This window comes from Stegastes partitus, unplaced genomic scaffold, assembly GCF_000690725.1.
Source record: "Stegastes partitus isolate 25-593 unplaced genomic scaffold, Stegastes_partitus-1.0.2 Scaffold2622, whole genome shotgun sequence".
Taxonomy (NCBI): domain Eukaryota; kingdom Metazoa; phylum Chordata; class Actinopteri; family Pomacentridae; genus Stegastes; species Stegastes partitus.
In genome coordinates this window covers 19,960-34,918 of record NW_007580353.1, presented here as the reverse complement: position 1 = coordinate 34,918, position 14,959 = coordinate 19,960, and the positions used below count along the sequence as shown (strand labels likewise).

General features: G+C 41.2%; 1 protein-coding gene across 1 annotated transcript; it reads left to right on the top strand.

The window, feature by feature from the left end:
- Positions 1-1,842: 1,842 nt before the first annotated feature.
- LOC103375485 (kin of IRRE-like protein 1) lies at positions 1,843-13,804 on the top strand (the record flags this gene model as incomplete). The annotated part of the gene is made up of 5 exons (XM_008305786.1): positions 1,843-2,093; positions 5,589-5,696; positions 7,628-7,755; positions 8,354-8,428; positions 10,013-13,804. Coding segments are annotated over 5 exons (1,219 nt in total), but the record flags the coding sequence as incomplete, so codon positions are not given.
- Between the last annotated feature and the right edge of the window lie 1,155 nt (positions 13,805-14,959).

The window sequence follows — 14,959 nt, the reverse complement described above, 5'->3', positions numbered from 1 at the left end:
TTTCTGGGTCTAAAAAAAGATGTAATTTTTTTTGTTTGTGTGTTTTTTTAAAACAAAAAAAACAACAGCAAATCCTTCAAATCTGCCAGCAGGTTTAAAAATGTCTGTTTGAGCCGTGACTTTGTGAAGATGTGCGATCGCTGAGAGGAACACAATGAGGAACAATGCTGTCATCACATATATGCTTTCACATATGGTGACTATAACACCACTTATAAAGACAGTTACATATTTATGGTCACTGTGAAAAGGCTCAATGCAGCATCCAGAGCTCCAGACTATTCCAGTGTAGTGATGCTTCTCAGAAGGTTTCTTTAAAAGAAAGCTTTCACACAGAAATCTGTAATCGAATATCCTCCCAAACCTGCAGCAACAGCACAAGTGTTTTTTTTTCTTCATCATCTGCCCTTTTCAAAAGTCTCTGAGTGCAATACTTGATCAAACTACAATTTGATATAAAGTGAGCATTATATAAGTTACAATATGAGTTATGTGATATGAACCTTAAAAAGGGAAACACCGGAACGCTCTCAAATCACAAAAAGAAGCAGAAAAATAGAAATAAATCCACTAACTCAATTTGAGTTTGAAGGCTAGAATGAGCGAGAGAGCGTGTGGGGGTGAAATAGATTGAAATGAGAAGGAGAGAGATGGAGGGAGAGTAAAATTTTGTACCTTTCAGCGTCAATTATCCAATTGTGCGGTGCCGACATGACAGAAATCAGAGCTTTTAGAAAGCCTCAGCCCCCCGCTGCACTGGCACAGAGCTCAGAGCGTATAATGTGATACGACATTATAGTCTCGGCTTAATGCAGAGACACAGGGACTTATAAAATATGGAATATGATGCTCTGTGTGTGTGTGTGTGTGTGTGTGTTCATAAAGGAGGCAATGAGAGATTGAGAAAGAGGGACAGAAATACAGACAGAGGTGGTGCAATAGAGTCGCTGTGAGAGAGAGCGATAAAGAAAAAGACAGATTCAGACTCTCAGACGGGAAGAGATGCATTATGCAAGACTGTCATAGGGAGAAAAAATTTAAAAAGCAAAAGATTTGGGACTCTTTCAAATTTGTCCCTCGCCGAGTCTTGATCGCCTTTTTATTTTTTCAAGCCAGGTTAAAAGGTACATTAGCCCAACATATGGGTGTATGTATATTTGATATCGTCATGCTCCATATTTAATACCCTCAAAATTCTACCTCAGCAGATTTTAAGTAGAAAAACCTGCTCGAGTTTTTATCGCTCATGTACACTTGCTGCACCGTGTGTGTGTCTGTTTTGACTTATTTATGAGGGATTTCTTTCTTCACTGGTCTGAAAAGTTGCAGCGCAGATTCTAATTAGGCAGCTTCTGCAAAAGGAAAGAAAAACGATGTGAGATCATCATTTGTTTTGTGTAGAAATGCACCTCCTGCCCGACTCGCTTTAGTCTCCTTTAACCTTTTTTTTTTAGCACCAGCCCATCTGTTTTCTGAATGTTTGATCTTGACTGTGGGAGTCTATTGTGGTTAATACTAAATACGATAAGATAAAGTGAAATTAGCATTATTGATCCCTGAGGTTAAATCGGATGATTGCAGCAGCAACAAAAAAGTGGAGTTTAGATAAAAATCAAACGCATTAAACGTATCGGAGACGAAGCTCTTCATCACGGTAATGGGACGCTCCTATCAGCTGTGTTGATTAGGAGCAGATTTATGAATTTACAGATGTTGTACCACAGATGTATCATCTCAGCTTCATCTGGAGCTGAAGTACTGCTGCTTTGATTTCAAGAGGAAGTGCAGACTATACAAATACTGTTTGTGTGTAGAAATGTGCAGCAACTCAGGTGGCTAAAGACTAAAAGTCAGACCTCCTGTCCATCTGTTTCAGGTTTGGGCGTGGAAGGAGAACGTCTGGGAGAAGGAGAAAGGCACCCTGATGGAGAGGTACACCGTGGAGCAGAGCAAACCTCCATCGCAGGGCGGGGCGGTGCTCTCCACCCTCACCATCAACAACGTCATGGAGTCCGACTTCCACTCGCCGTACAACTGCACGGCCTGGAACTCCTTCGGACCCGGAACCATGATCATCACGCTGGAGGAGACGGGTAAGGAAGTCCGTTTGTGGTTTAACTTGATCATCCAGCATTTTCTGAAATGAGGAGTAGATCGACTGTTTGCCTGATTGATTGTCAGATCAAATATTCAGCATCTTTATGATTCTTGTAATTCTTTTAAACCAACTTCCTGATGCAGCTGCTTGTGTCAGTGGTCACTCTGACATCTGACGCATCACAAGTAAATGTTGAAAAGTTCTCTATGAATGACTATGAATTATTTTAGCGTTATTCCAGCTAGGTTGTGCCGGGGTTTGTGTTATCTTAAATTTTGACACAAGTGTATTTTCAATTTTAGTACAAATGTTTATGAGTTTGAAATATCAATTATTGACTTCCTTTAATTCTAATATCAAATATCAGCCCTGAAAAAAAACACATCAGTTGACCCCTAATTACCATTATTTATTTTATTTCATAAATGATGAGGAAAGCAAAATATCTGTGCAAAATGTAGAATGACATAAGATGCAGGAACTATATGACGAGTTCATTTGCAAAAACATATAACTCCATCTTGACAAACCTTCAGAAAACCCACGTTTCCATCGTCTACCTGAGACAAAATCAATCAAACTTAAGTTATCTCTATTTTTGTCGTGTCATTACTACTGAGTCAGATCCACTCAACTTCAGGTTGATTGATATTATCTCAACAAACAACAAAAAAAAATACTGAAAATCTACAAAAATAGAGTTTTCTGTTTTTGCAAATGAACTCTTCATATTTAGATATCAAGTATGTGCCAGACTCTTCATATTGTATTTTAGGAATTAAAGGTATCAAGTGCAGTTTTTTGGCACTTTAGTCTAATGTTTATATACTAATAATGTTAAACCAAAGATGAAGAAATACATGCTCACCATTAGGGCTGCAGGGTGGCGCAGTTGGTAGCCTCGCAGCAAGAAGGTTGCTGGTTCGCGTCCCGGTGGGGGCACTGGAATCTTTCTGTGTGGAGTCTCCATGTTCTCTCCGTGCAGTGTGGGTTCTCTCCGGGTTCTCCGGCTTCCTCCCACACGGTCCAAAAACATGCTGAGGTTAATTGGTGATTCTAAATTGTCCGTAGGTGTGAATGTGAGTGTGCTTGGTTGTCTGTCTCTAAGTGTAGCCCTGTGATAGACTGGTGACCTGTCCAGGTGAACCTGCCTTCACCCTGAGTCAGCTGGGATAGAGTCCAGCCCCCCATGACCCTAGTGAGGATTAATCGGTGTATAGATGATGGATGGATGGATGCTCACCATTGTGTTGGACATTAGGTGATAGTAATGTGCCTTAAACACAGGAATATGCCCATAAGGTCATTTCATTTTGTTCACAAACCAACAAGTGTAACACTACACTGTATGCTACATAATATGTGCAATACCTTTTTGGGGTGATTATTTTTTATAATTTTTTAGAAGTGCTTTTTTAATATTGTGTACTTATTTTATTCTTATAATGTATATGTGAATTTTTTTTTTTTTTATTGCTGCTCCTACTTTTGATGTTTACATTTCTTTCTCTCTATATAAAGCTTACTTGAGAAAACACACAAAGAATTCCAGTGTACCTGTGCTGTAATGTGCAAATGGCAATAAAACACTGTTCTGTTCTGTAAAAGAGCAGAAGATGACTATGGGACACCTTAAAAATGCTGGTTTAAAAACGTTTTTAATCTTGCAAATATTTTATAGAATAAAAACTACAACTGAACTCCCTCTCTGAAAACAAAGTTAAGAATTTAGACTCTTTTTTATCCATGAATATAATCCATTACTACTTTGAAATGTCCTAAATGTAACTCACTGTTGCCTCCACTAGTATGTGCAGGTCTGTGCAGTCTCCGCCTCTTTTAACTCGCTGCAGCTCGAGCACACCGGCTCACCTACAACTCTGCTCAAATGCTGTAAAACTGCTGAACACTACAAAGTGGCAAGCTTAAATACTGGAGGAACTGAGCCATTTGTTCAGGCCACAAACTGAAAAAATAATGTTACAGCAAGACCAACACAGAGAGTTGAGCGGATTGGTTCTTCAGGTTTGTTTCGTATGAAACCCGGGAAAACTAAAACAGTTTATTTGAGGCCGTCACCGGCACGCTGCAGTTCCAGCCACAGCGTTTGTTTCATTCATGTCTTTAAAAACATCACACGGGCACGTTAACAAGCTTAAAAAACGTCACCAAAGGGGGTCTTTAAAATATTTGTTATGGATTATATAATTGCTGCGTTTGCATAAGCAGCTCCCTGTTTTTGTTTACTAGTGCATCCACATTAAAACTGGTACAAGCATGTACATATTCCTGCCAGCGGTTTCATGCCACTCTGCTGTTTGAAACGCAGAAACAAACATATGCATGTGCCAACAAAAAGCAGGGAACAAGACAAAAGCTACATGAAGCTAAACATTAATGCGAGCACTACGTACATGCAGATTACAGACGGAGCCAGAAACCTGTTTAAGACACGACTGCTGCAAACTGTACAGTCGTCTTTCGTGCTCATGAATGAACTGCAAGTGGGATTTTTTGTTTTTTTTTCTGAGTAAGAAGTGTCAAACTTAACGCAACAGAAGGTAGCATCATGCTGTAAGTTAGCTATCCTGTTGCAAACTCCATTAAACAGGGGCCACCCTTCAAAACGGGCTGTTTTAATGGGAAGGAAATGAACTAATTACCTTTAAAGGTCCTGAAAACATTCTTGATGAGTTTCTTCCTGAAGTACTGGGATTCTGGACAACAGTTTTGGTTATTCCACTTTAGAGATTGCTGTATTTTTTCACTTTTCTTGCCAGTCTGTAGGTGGAAAAGGATGATGTCATGTACCGCCATGCAGAAAACAACATTTTAAATCACAACCTGATGACGGTTGATGGGTTGTTTGGTCGCTGCCAATCAAATCTGGTGGAAGATGATTAGCTGAGTTTTTGAGCCCCAGTTTGTTTACAATAATAAAAAAAAATTCCAGAGGGGACCTTTAACGTCCTTGAATAAAACGCTGTTCTCTTTGTTAAGAGCTGAAGTGCCCTTGAGCAAGATTACTTGCGGAGGCCTCAGCTGGAGGACAGATAGATTGTGTTGTTAGTCTGCTCTGGATGGTTCCATGTTTTATTATGAGAGCTTGGTATGTCACATTACCTTGAGAAAATGGTTTCTTCATGCTCTGTCAGTCTTATCTTGCTCTTTTTCTTTCAGCTGTCAGATTTTGCCGGCTTCAGAAAATCTACCAAAACATCTTTCGAAGGAGAGAGAAAGAGCGAGAGAGAGAGAGAGAGCTTGGATTTGTCCTTACATGTTCACTAAAGGCATTTTTTTATTTTTTTATTTTTTATCCCTTGTCTGACTAGCACGCCTTATCAACATAACCAGCCCTCAGAGATTCAATATTAAGCCCAGGACACAAGAGGATTTGTGCTTAAACGACGCAGGTTTCTGCAACAATGAGGCAGCAGCTGTCCCTCAACCTCGGCCCTCTTTTTTTTTTCTCTGCTTGTGTTTGTTTCAGATATTGTTCCGGTGGGAATTATCGCCGGTGGTACGGTGGGCTCCTCCATTCTGCTGCTTATGTTTCTACTGGCGCTCGCCTTCTTCCTCTACCGCCAACGCAAAGGCAGTGAGTGCTCTCCGTGGTTCTCTTTAATGTGTTTGCGTAGGGCCATGCACACACTCGCCGCATGTGTCGATCAGTCTTACTTTCATCCACTCGCCACTATCTGTCATTCCGCTGTGCCATGAAGAAAGCCACATATGCCAACCGTATAGCATTTTATTCAAATTAGATTAATGAATATTCATAAAATATGGCAAACTGCCTTAAAACGCCTACTGTACATTTCCCCCCTTTTCATTCCACTGACATGGAATTGTGTTATTATTTTTTTAAATAATGTATTTATACGCCACTTGTACATTAGAGTACATAAATAACGGAGCAGAAAACAGGAGCGTTTTCAAGGTGAAGCGTATTTAAACGATGAATTCCTATATGTTATATCTACAGCCCGAGGCAATCCAATTAGTATTATGAACGCAAACTGTGCTTCTGCAAAATCAGAGAGCTAAAAACATGTGGTGTCTTTCAGTTGTTTCATTCTGAGCTGCTCCATTGCAAAATAAAGAATTGGGAAAGACAGTGAAGGTGACTGGCAGACTCCCCAGAGGGATTTTCTGGGGATAAGAGTATATTTTCTGGTTTGGAGCTGATAACACCACTACAGAAAAGATATCGTTTGGAAATAGAAACTCAAACAAACATCGTTGTGGCTCCAGATAAACAGTCTCTCATTTGTTGTCTACGAAGCAGCTCAAGACTTCACAGATTTAAATCTTTACTTTTAAGGTTTCTGGCTGGGGAAGTGAGTTGTTCGTGTCGACAAACACTGACTGCTTTCGGGACACATTAAGCCGAGCATTTCAAGTTGCACAAGGCAGTGTTTAGCATGGAAATTTCTTCTTCTTTTTTTTCATTGCCCTACAACTAACATTTTTGTAGTGATGCAGAAGACAGTCTTATTCAGACTGAGTAAAAAGCATTTGCATATAGTAGATATATTTAAATTTCACCCTCTTTTTATTTAATCCTGAGTTTTATTATGCTGCTGAAAACATTCAAGTCAGTCAAAGTATAGTGTGTGTAAAAAAAGATGGACAAACTCTCCATAACATTATCTATAGGTTTACTGAGCAGCGATTTTAATGTGGATACCCCCTTTAAATATGCACAACTTTAAGCCTTAATACAATTTAATCAAGTGAGTTGTATGAAAATCCCCTCACCATACAGTTTTCAGGAACAGGGACATTAGATGTAGACACCAAAGTCATTTTTGTATCAGGCTGTAAACATGTTTGTTACTGCAGTAGAGTTGGGCGTTTTAACATAGAGGTCAATGGGGATTGACTCGCTTTCAGAGCCAGCCTCAAGTGGCCATTCAAGGAACTGCAGTATTTGTGACTCGATTGTAGATTCGATGTAGATTCTTTCATTTGATCTGATCGTTTGTAGGGTTTTTTTTGACTGTACAAAAATTAGACAGAACTACCACAAGGAGCTGCTGAAGTCACAAATCTTAAAATTCCAACAATGGGGCTTTAAACTGTGCAAGATTTCATACAAACAGTCAAAACAAATGTCATTCTGAGAGATCTATTTTTTAAAAAAACATCCTCTTTCTCACCATTATCAACCACATTTCCCTAAAAAATTCACATTAATTCAATACAGCACCAAATCAAAACATATTTCATCCCAGGAAACTCTACATAGGTCAAAATGTCACAGTATTATAGAGAGAAAGCCAACAATTCCTACTTTAACAGCACTTGTTGACAGGAAAAACACAAATTCAGGTTTCTGCTTTAATCTGTCTCGAAATGAATGCCAAAGGAACGTGAAGTTTTCTGGCATCTAGATTCATTGCGGTGAACACCAGACTCCAACAATTGACTTTTTTTTTGTTGCCTTTCTAACCAGACTGACAAATAAATCGATAATTTATGTTGACATTGACCCAAATGTGGGGCTTTTTTTTTTCCCCCTTCCAGGTCGCCGAGGTGTCACCCTTGGTAAGCCAGACATCAAGGTAGAAACGGTCAATAAAGAGACCCACAGCCTGGAGGAGGAGGCGGCCAACGTCTCCACGGCAACCCGGATGGTCAAGGCCATGTACTCCGTGAGTAGACACCCATCTGAGTCAGCGAGGGCCGCGGAGAAGAGGCGTACGGGTCAATGACCTTAAATGTACAGATACACCGACATTGAGGGCGACATGGCAGGAGCGGCGAACACACACTCGCACGAGGAAACAGAGATGCGTGCACGAGGTCTCAGATGCACATATACAACAAAAACGCATCAACACACATGGACACACATTCAAATCGATGAAGTGCTTAATGTGCACACATTCATGAAGAGACACGAAATGTACAGTTTAAGCTACAATCACCTCCAAACACACACACATACTCGCTTTAACACTGTGTTCCTTTTAGAAAAGCCCTGGAAGTCCCGGAGAATCAAATCGACGAAGCCCCTTTGACGTGGTTTTAAAGCGAGAAAAAGGCCGAATCCCTCTTTTTTTTCCCCCCGACAGCTAACTCGTTTCTCGCCTTCCAGTCTCTTGGGATGAAAAAGCTGAAACTCTGTTTTCCTCTCCCCTCCCTCTCTTCCTTCTCCTTTCCTTTCTCACCCTCCCTCTTTCCGTGTGTGTGTTTCGTTGTTTGATGGTTTAGTTTCTGCCCTCTGTTTCCCTCTCTCCCTCCACTCAGCCGTTCAAAGACGACATGGACCTGAAGCAGGACATCAGGAGCGAGAGCGACACCCGCGAGGAGTACGAGCTCAAGGTGAGATGACTCAGCAAAGACGCTTTGGCATGCTGACACTGAGTTTCTGAGGAAAACACTTATCTACTGCATCTCTGACATTGCGTCCTGCATGGTGCATGAGCTTTGTGGTCGTGTTCATCTCTCAGTTCCTGCTAGGTGTTCTCTTTCCTCGGGTCCTGCACTGACGCTGCAGTTACAAGCATCTTTTCCTTATTATAGGCGGCATTGAGTTTATGCAAATTAACATTTTTCTTACTTCTAAAATAGAATCCTGCATTTTCACACATCATAGTGCCGTCGGTGAGCGACCGAACTAGTAAAAAACCCTCTTAACCCCAAAACCCATCAGTGGGTTTGAAGGGCATGTTTATAAAAAATAAAATTACGCTACTTATTAGTGGCAGAAAATGTAAAAACAGACAAAATAATGTGATTCTCAACATTCTGACATTCCTTGAACTACTCATCTGTGACATGCAGGAAAATTTATCAAATCTAGGCTTGAATATTTTTGCCAAATGACTTTATTTTACATATCTTGTTTTAAAATTTGGCAAAAAATAAAGCATTTGCTCCAACAAGATTCTGCACAAAACAAAAAGATTTGGTGACTCTCAGTACAACTGTAAAGCCGTCAGTAACTCAGCTGCAACCAATAGTCAAACGTTCTGGGACTTTAAGGCGGAGCTACAGGCTGCAGTTACAGAACATAGATAGGAGACACATGTAAACAAGTGGAAAATGTAAAACTTCTGTAGTTTAATAACGTCACAGCTTTTTCCAGCGTTGGTCGCAGCAGTGAGCACTTATAAAAATGTGCACGTGTTGATTTCAGGTTTTTAAAAATCTTGTAAAATCTGTTTATGATTGATGGTTTTATAAGTTAATCATGCTGCACAGAAGACATTTCTGAGTCTACCTATAGCTGTGTTGTCTCCATAAAGAGGCAGGACTTTATATTTTAGTAAAAAATGACAACAGTAAAGGATGAACTAAACAGCACCAGAAATGTTTGACATGAACCTGCTCTGTGATGTTTTTCTTCCAGTGTTTTTAGTTTTTAGTCCAGGTATGGCCTTGAGGAATGAAGGTTTGTCTTGGTATAATTAAATTATGGTACCATAAGCTTACCTGGTCGTACATGTTCGGCATCACTCATGCGCCATTACTGGTACATAGCATGGAACATCCCCGAGCATTTCACATGAATCAGTTTTCTCTTCTAAAAATGACTTTCTTGAGAGTTCTAAATCAGATTTAATGTAAGAGTTTTAGTTTGTTGTACTTAGCTTTTTATATATTTTCATATTCTGTGTAGTCTTTTGGTATTTTCTTTATTATTTTACCTATTTATTTATTTATATGTATTTCTTTTTGAAGCAGATGTTGTTGAAACACTTGAGCTCCTTGTTTTTTTCACGGTTGGCACATTTATTGAGCTATTTACACCCAAACCTGAAACAAACTGCTTTTGCTAATTTCAGACCAAGCAAACAAACAAACCTTCCTTATATATGTGTGAATGCTGAGTGTTCTTACCTCTCATGCACTGTAACAGAAATAAACGGACTAAAAGACTAACATTTTCCCGTCTGATCGCAGGATCCGACCAACGGCTACTACAACGTCCGAGCCACCACCCACGACGAGGCGCGACCCCAGTCCCGCGTCATCCACTACCAGGGGGAGTTCCGCTCTCCCAACCCAAACAGCGGACCGGCCGGAGCCACTTCCAGCGGACCCCCAGCTGCCGCCAGCGGTGCAGTCCCACCCAGCCAAGTGCCGGGCTCCAGAGCGGGCTGCTACGACCCCCGGCCGCCTTCCAGGATGTCGCACGCCACCTACGCCCAGTTCAACACCTTCTCTAGGGCGGCACAGAGCCAGCAAGCGCCTCCCAACCCTGCCCTTCAGTCACCCGGAGATTACCCCGGAGACTGCGGCCTGCTGGACAGCACAAACCAACTGCCCTACGACAACTACGGATACCCTTCCCAGTATCCCACCTATCCCAGGATGGGCTTTGCTCCGCCCATAGAGGAAGGGCCAGCGTACGAGATGTATCCCACAGGACAAGGGCCGGGACCTGGGCCAGGGCCAGGGCCAGGGCCAGGACCGGGACCAGGACCAGGACCGGGACCAGGACAGCAAAGTCCTGAAACAGGGCTGGGGAAGTATGGAAGCTCTACTCGCTTTTCGTACTCATCGCCGCCTTCTGACTATTCCCACAGACACACACAACGGATGCAGACTCATGTGTGAGAACCATACTTGCTTTTTTGAAGCAGCAGCAGCAGCAGTACTTCTACATAAACACAGAAATACTTTGAAAAGACAAAAAAGAAAAAAAAAAAACAATTCCACCTTTGTATACATAAACAAGAATCCCTTTTTCCATAGCAACCACTGCATGGAATTTCAGTTCATTTTCTCGCCCAGCAGTTAGCAGCATCAGATATAATACAGTTAGCAGCAATACGTGCGACATTCACTCACATTTGCGCAAAAAGCTTCTGTCTGCAGCGTCGAAGCTCCAACAAAAGCAACCGCGAGAGCCACAATCAAGAGAAAAAAAAAGAGACGAGCACTTTGAATACAGGAAGACGAAGAAGAAGAAGAGCTGAAGGAGGCGCAGAGGAAGTTCTCATCTTGCTGTCCGATCACCTCCCGGCATCACCTGGTCCTCCCACCCCATCTCTGTAAATAGGCGCAAATGGAGATTTGGGTCATTTTAAAGTTATTTCCTTGTACAAACATTGCAATGCAGTACGGTGAGCTACAGAAAACCTCTCTGCTAGTCACACTTTTTTGCATTTTCTGACTCTCACATATTGCAAAACACACACACACACAGATCTTTAAAAACGTTTCTATGTGTTGCAACAACGGGGCAGCTTGGACTATAAATATATCTGGCACTTTTATGATCCCGCTTTTTTCCTCACAGAAACTCGCCCGATGGCCATTTCTTACAAGATCTACCTTGATTTAAGTGGGACAAAGCTTCTTAAGGTGGTGCAGTGACTGAACCGGAGTGCCAATGCTTATGTGCCAACACACACAAACTATTGTGTCTTCTTTTGTAAAGCGCGGACAATGAGGTGCTCTGGACGACGAGATTTTTGTACATGCCACACCTAAAGCGGGAAGGGAGCGGTAGCAAGCGTCTCTGTGCTCCTTTTCCGCCTCCTCATATTTTCATTTTTATCATCATGATGCATTTCTATACTTCACATTTCACTTGATGCTAAAAAAAAAAAAAAAGGTGTTTGTGAAACGAGGTGCGGTGGGAGTTTTGTTTTTTTCTTTCTTTCCGCTGAAGTTCTCTGCAATTTGTACAAAAAGATACCTCCCCTACCCTCAAGTGTCAAAAAAAAAGTATTTGTTTCTCTCACTTGCACAGTAGAATAGATTTTTTTTCCCATATTTATACGGAAACGTATGAAGAACATGGCATTCAGAAGCATTTTATAGTATTTTTATAAGGAGTTGTGGACCAAAGGTTCAGCGTTTTGAGGTGACACTTTTTAACGTGTATGTGGCTCCGTGATCGTAACGTTCCTTTTAAAAAAAGGAGACGGATGGTGTTTTTAAAGTGGATGTTGAATTAGAAAACTTGAAGAGCTTCACTCCAAAATGATCAATATCCAGCTCAAGTGAGCGTTTCCCTTTTGATGGATGTCTTTGTTTGGCGTGAAACTCTTTCTTTGACTTCCAGTCTTGTGACTGGACTGCCTTTTTCTCAAACGTCGACGACATTCAAAGTGATGGATGGAGAACGAGCAGCTGCTCCCTTTGAGCCGCGCTGCAAACTTTGTAAGCAATGAGAACGTTCAAATGTGGTCTAACATATCAAACGCGAAGGTACAGAGGGTTCTATCTAGCTCATACGGTACTTTGTACTGCATTTAAAGTGTGTGTAACGTGTGCCGGTTTCCTCACTGCGACAAGAACATTTTGGTGGTGTTTTCTGTCCGAGATTTTTCCATTTTGTTGTGTCCGCTTTTGGTGAGTGTGATTGGCCCCACCGGGTTTATAATAACGTGCATTTAAAAGGTTGCTTCTCTTAAACCAAATCTGTGAAAAGCAGTCGCGTTCCCACCGATTGCAATCATTCATGTTTGCACATCGCTTCATCTCAGAAACTTCACCTTTTACGGTGACAATCATGTTGTTGATTTGACTACGAGGCGAGAGCATCAATCTTTATTATATTCTGACCTTGGAGTTATAAGGGTCTAATTTTTCCCCCCATTTTTATTTCTTAAGGAACATTGAAACGATAAACGAACTCCTTCCACGTTTACCTAAGTGCACATCCTGTCCGCGGTACTGGACAGTCAAAGTTAAGAGCAACAGAAAGCAATAAGGAGTCACCCGCTTGTATCTTTACTCCACATTTCTGAGCAGTTAAAAACGAGAGCAGATGACGGCGGCGCTTTAAATAAAACCCGCAGGCTGCAAAAAGTGAAGCCAGAAATCTCTGCACCTCCGGAGGTAATCATCGAGCGTTCGCACTTATCAGCCACCCTATCAACCCCTCACGGTATATTATGGTAATTGCGTGCTAAGGGGCAGTTTTAAAAATAAAAAAATGTATTTATTGCCTCTGTTTAGAATAAACACTGAGAAAGGAAACCACAAGCTGCGCCGTTTCCATATATCAGATGGAACCTCGTAGCTCCAAGGTCACTATATAAAGCGATTCAGTAGTTATGGAGAGAAGAATGGCAGATGGAGCACCCTTTTAAATTTATATGGTTATCACAGCCTTGGTATTGCATTCTATTACCTCTTTACAACCTTTTTACAGAGTTGTAGCTGCGCAGTGTTTTGCATCTGACTTGCAATGTCGTTATGACCTTGTGTAGAAGGAGTAAATTTGACACACACGAGGTACTGAGGCCAAAAAGACACACAACGCCAGGCCAGCCAGGTACTTAGTCATTACCTCTTAAGTATTTGTTGACAGTGGGGGGCGTATAAATGTGCAAAAAGACACCACAGATGCCAAAAAAACGCAGTACAGATGTTTAGATTTGGTTCCGCAGTGAAAAAAATGCACGATTTGGACGGAGAATATGGATGAATTTTACTCCAATAGGTTGTTACTTCCTGTCTTTTTTCCATCACCGCAACATGTGCTGATGCTCTTTACTCTCTGTCACGTTAATACCAGCTTCCAAATTTAAATCAGTCTTTTGTCAAATCTTCCTTCAAGATTACAACATGTGGTTTTATGTGTCTAACTTTGCATAAACGCTTGTATGTCGAGGGGTTGGTTGTCTTTTCTCAGACAATATTTAGCTTCACAAGCCTCTGAACATCCATTTAGTTTATTTAATTCACAGTGTTTTTTTGTTTTTTTTTAAAGGAAAGCAGTATATTAAATCTTATTTTCTTTGCATTTCTTTTTGAAGCGTGTAAAAGTGTGTTTAAACTTTTTTAAAACCTGTTTTATTTTATTTTATATGCATCTGGGGGTTCTAATTAATCAAAAAATAAGTAAAAATGGAGAGAGAGAGGGCATATGTGGCCAGAAAAAAACGACTGCTCAGCCAGGCCACAAATAGCCAAAACTCCGTCTCAACTAGGCCAGCCCAGGCTAGAAGCAGGCCAGACCCGCAGCTAAGCGCTCTGTTCCATGCTGTGCTGTGCCGTGCGATCCCCGGCCAAGAGCGACTGAAGCGACTCGGTGTCCATTTTTACCTTTTGGAGTTTTTCGGTGGGCGCCAAAAGACTGTGGAGAAAAAAAAACAACAAAAAAAGAACTGAGCAGACAAACAAATGCAGCAGCCGTTTGTGTTTATTGTGTTTCATGAGTGACAGTGTGTGAGTCTGTGGTCGTGTGTGTGTGTGTCTCCATACATACACATGTACTGTCCATCTGTGAATGTGCATGTGTGTGTTGGCAGCATGTAACCCAAGTGTGTGTTCATGCTTTTTTGGAAACATGTTGGGACGGCTGGCCTGCAGAAAGGAGGGTTTGACTGATGTTTGCAGTAAATATCAGTAAATGTCATGCTGTCACCTGCTGGTATGATGGAGATAACTCCTGACTGCAGCGACCAAACCTGAAACTCTGCCACGAGAAATTAGATTTTCTTTACAAAGTGTGTATTTTATAGTTTGATGATCATTTCTGTGACAGTGTACTTGCTTGAAAGGCAGCATTGCCTGCAGATCATGGCTCAAGATTAGATTTTCCACATTTTTAACATATTGGCTGGAAGTAGAGAGACCACAGTTTTTTTTCTGTGCAGTAAAGCAAAGTTTTAACACCATAAATTATAAAGATGACAAAACAAAAGTTCAACTTCTTTCTTTATAAAAGTTGAAAAAAAGCAGAATTCTTCCAAATGCTCACAGGTTCTCCAAGTACTGAAAAAAAAAGGAGACTCTGATTCTATGGATATTTTACTGCTTCATTTTTACTTAGTTTTAGTATTTTCTGACAATCTGCTCTGCGTAAACACAGCCTGCAGTTCAGCCCAAAAGTCCCAGAACTTTAGTCATGTGACTGCTGGTTGAAGGGCTTTTTAGGAGGAGTGC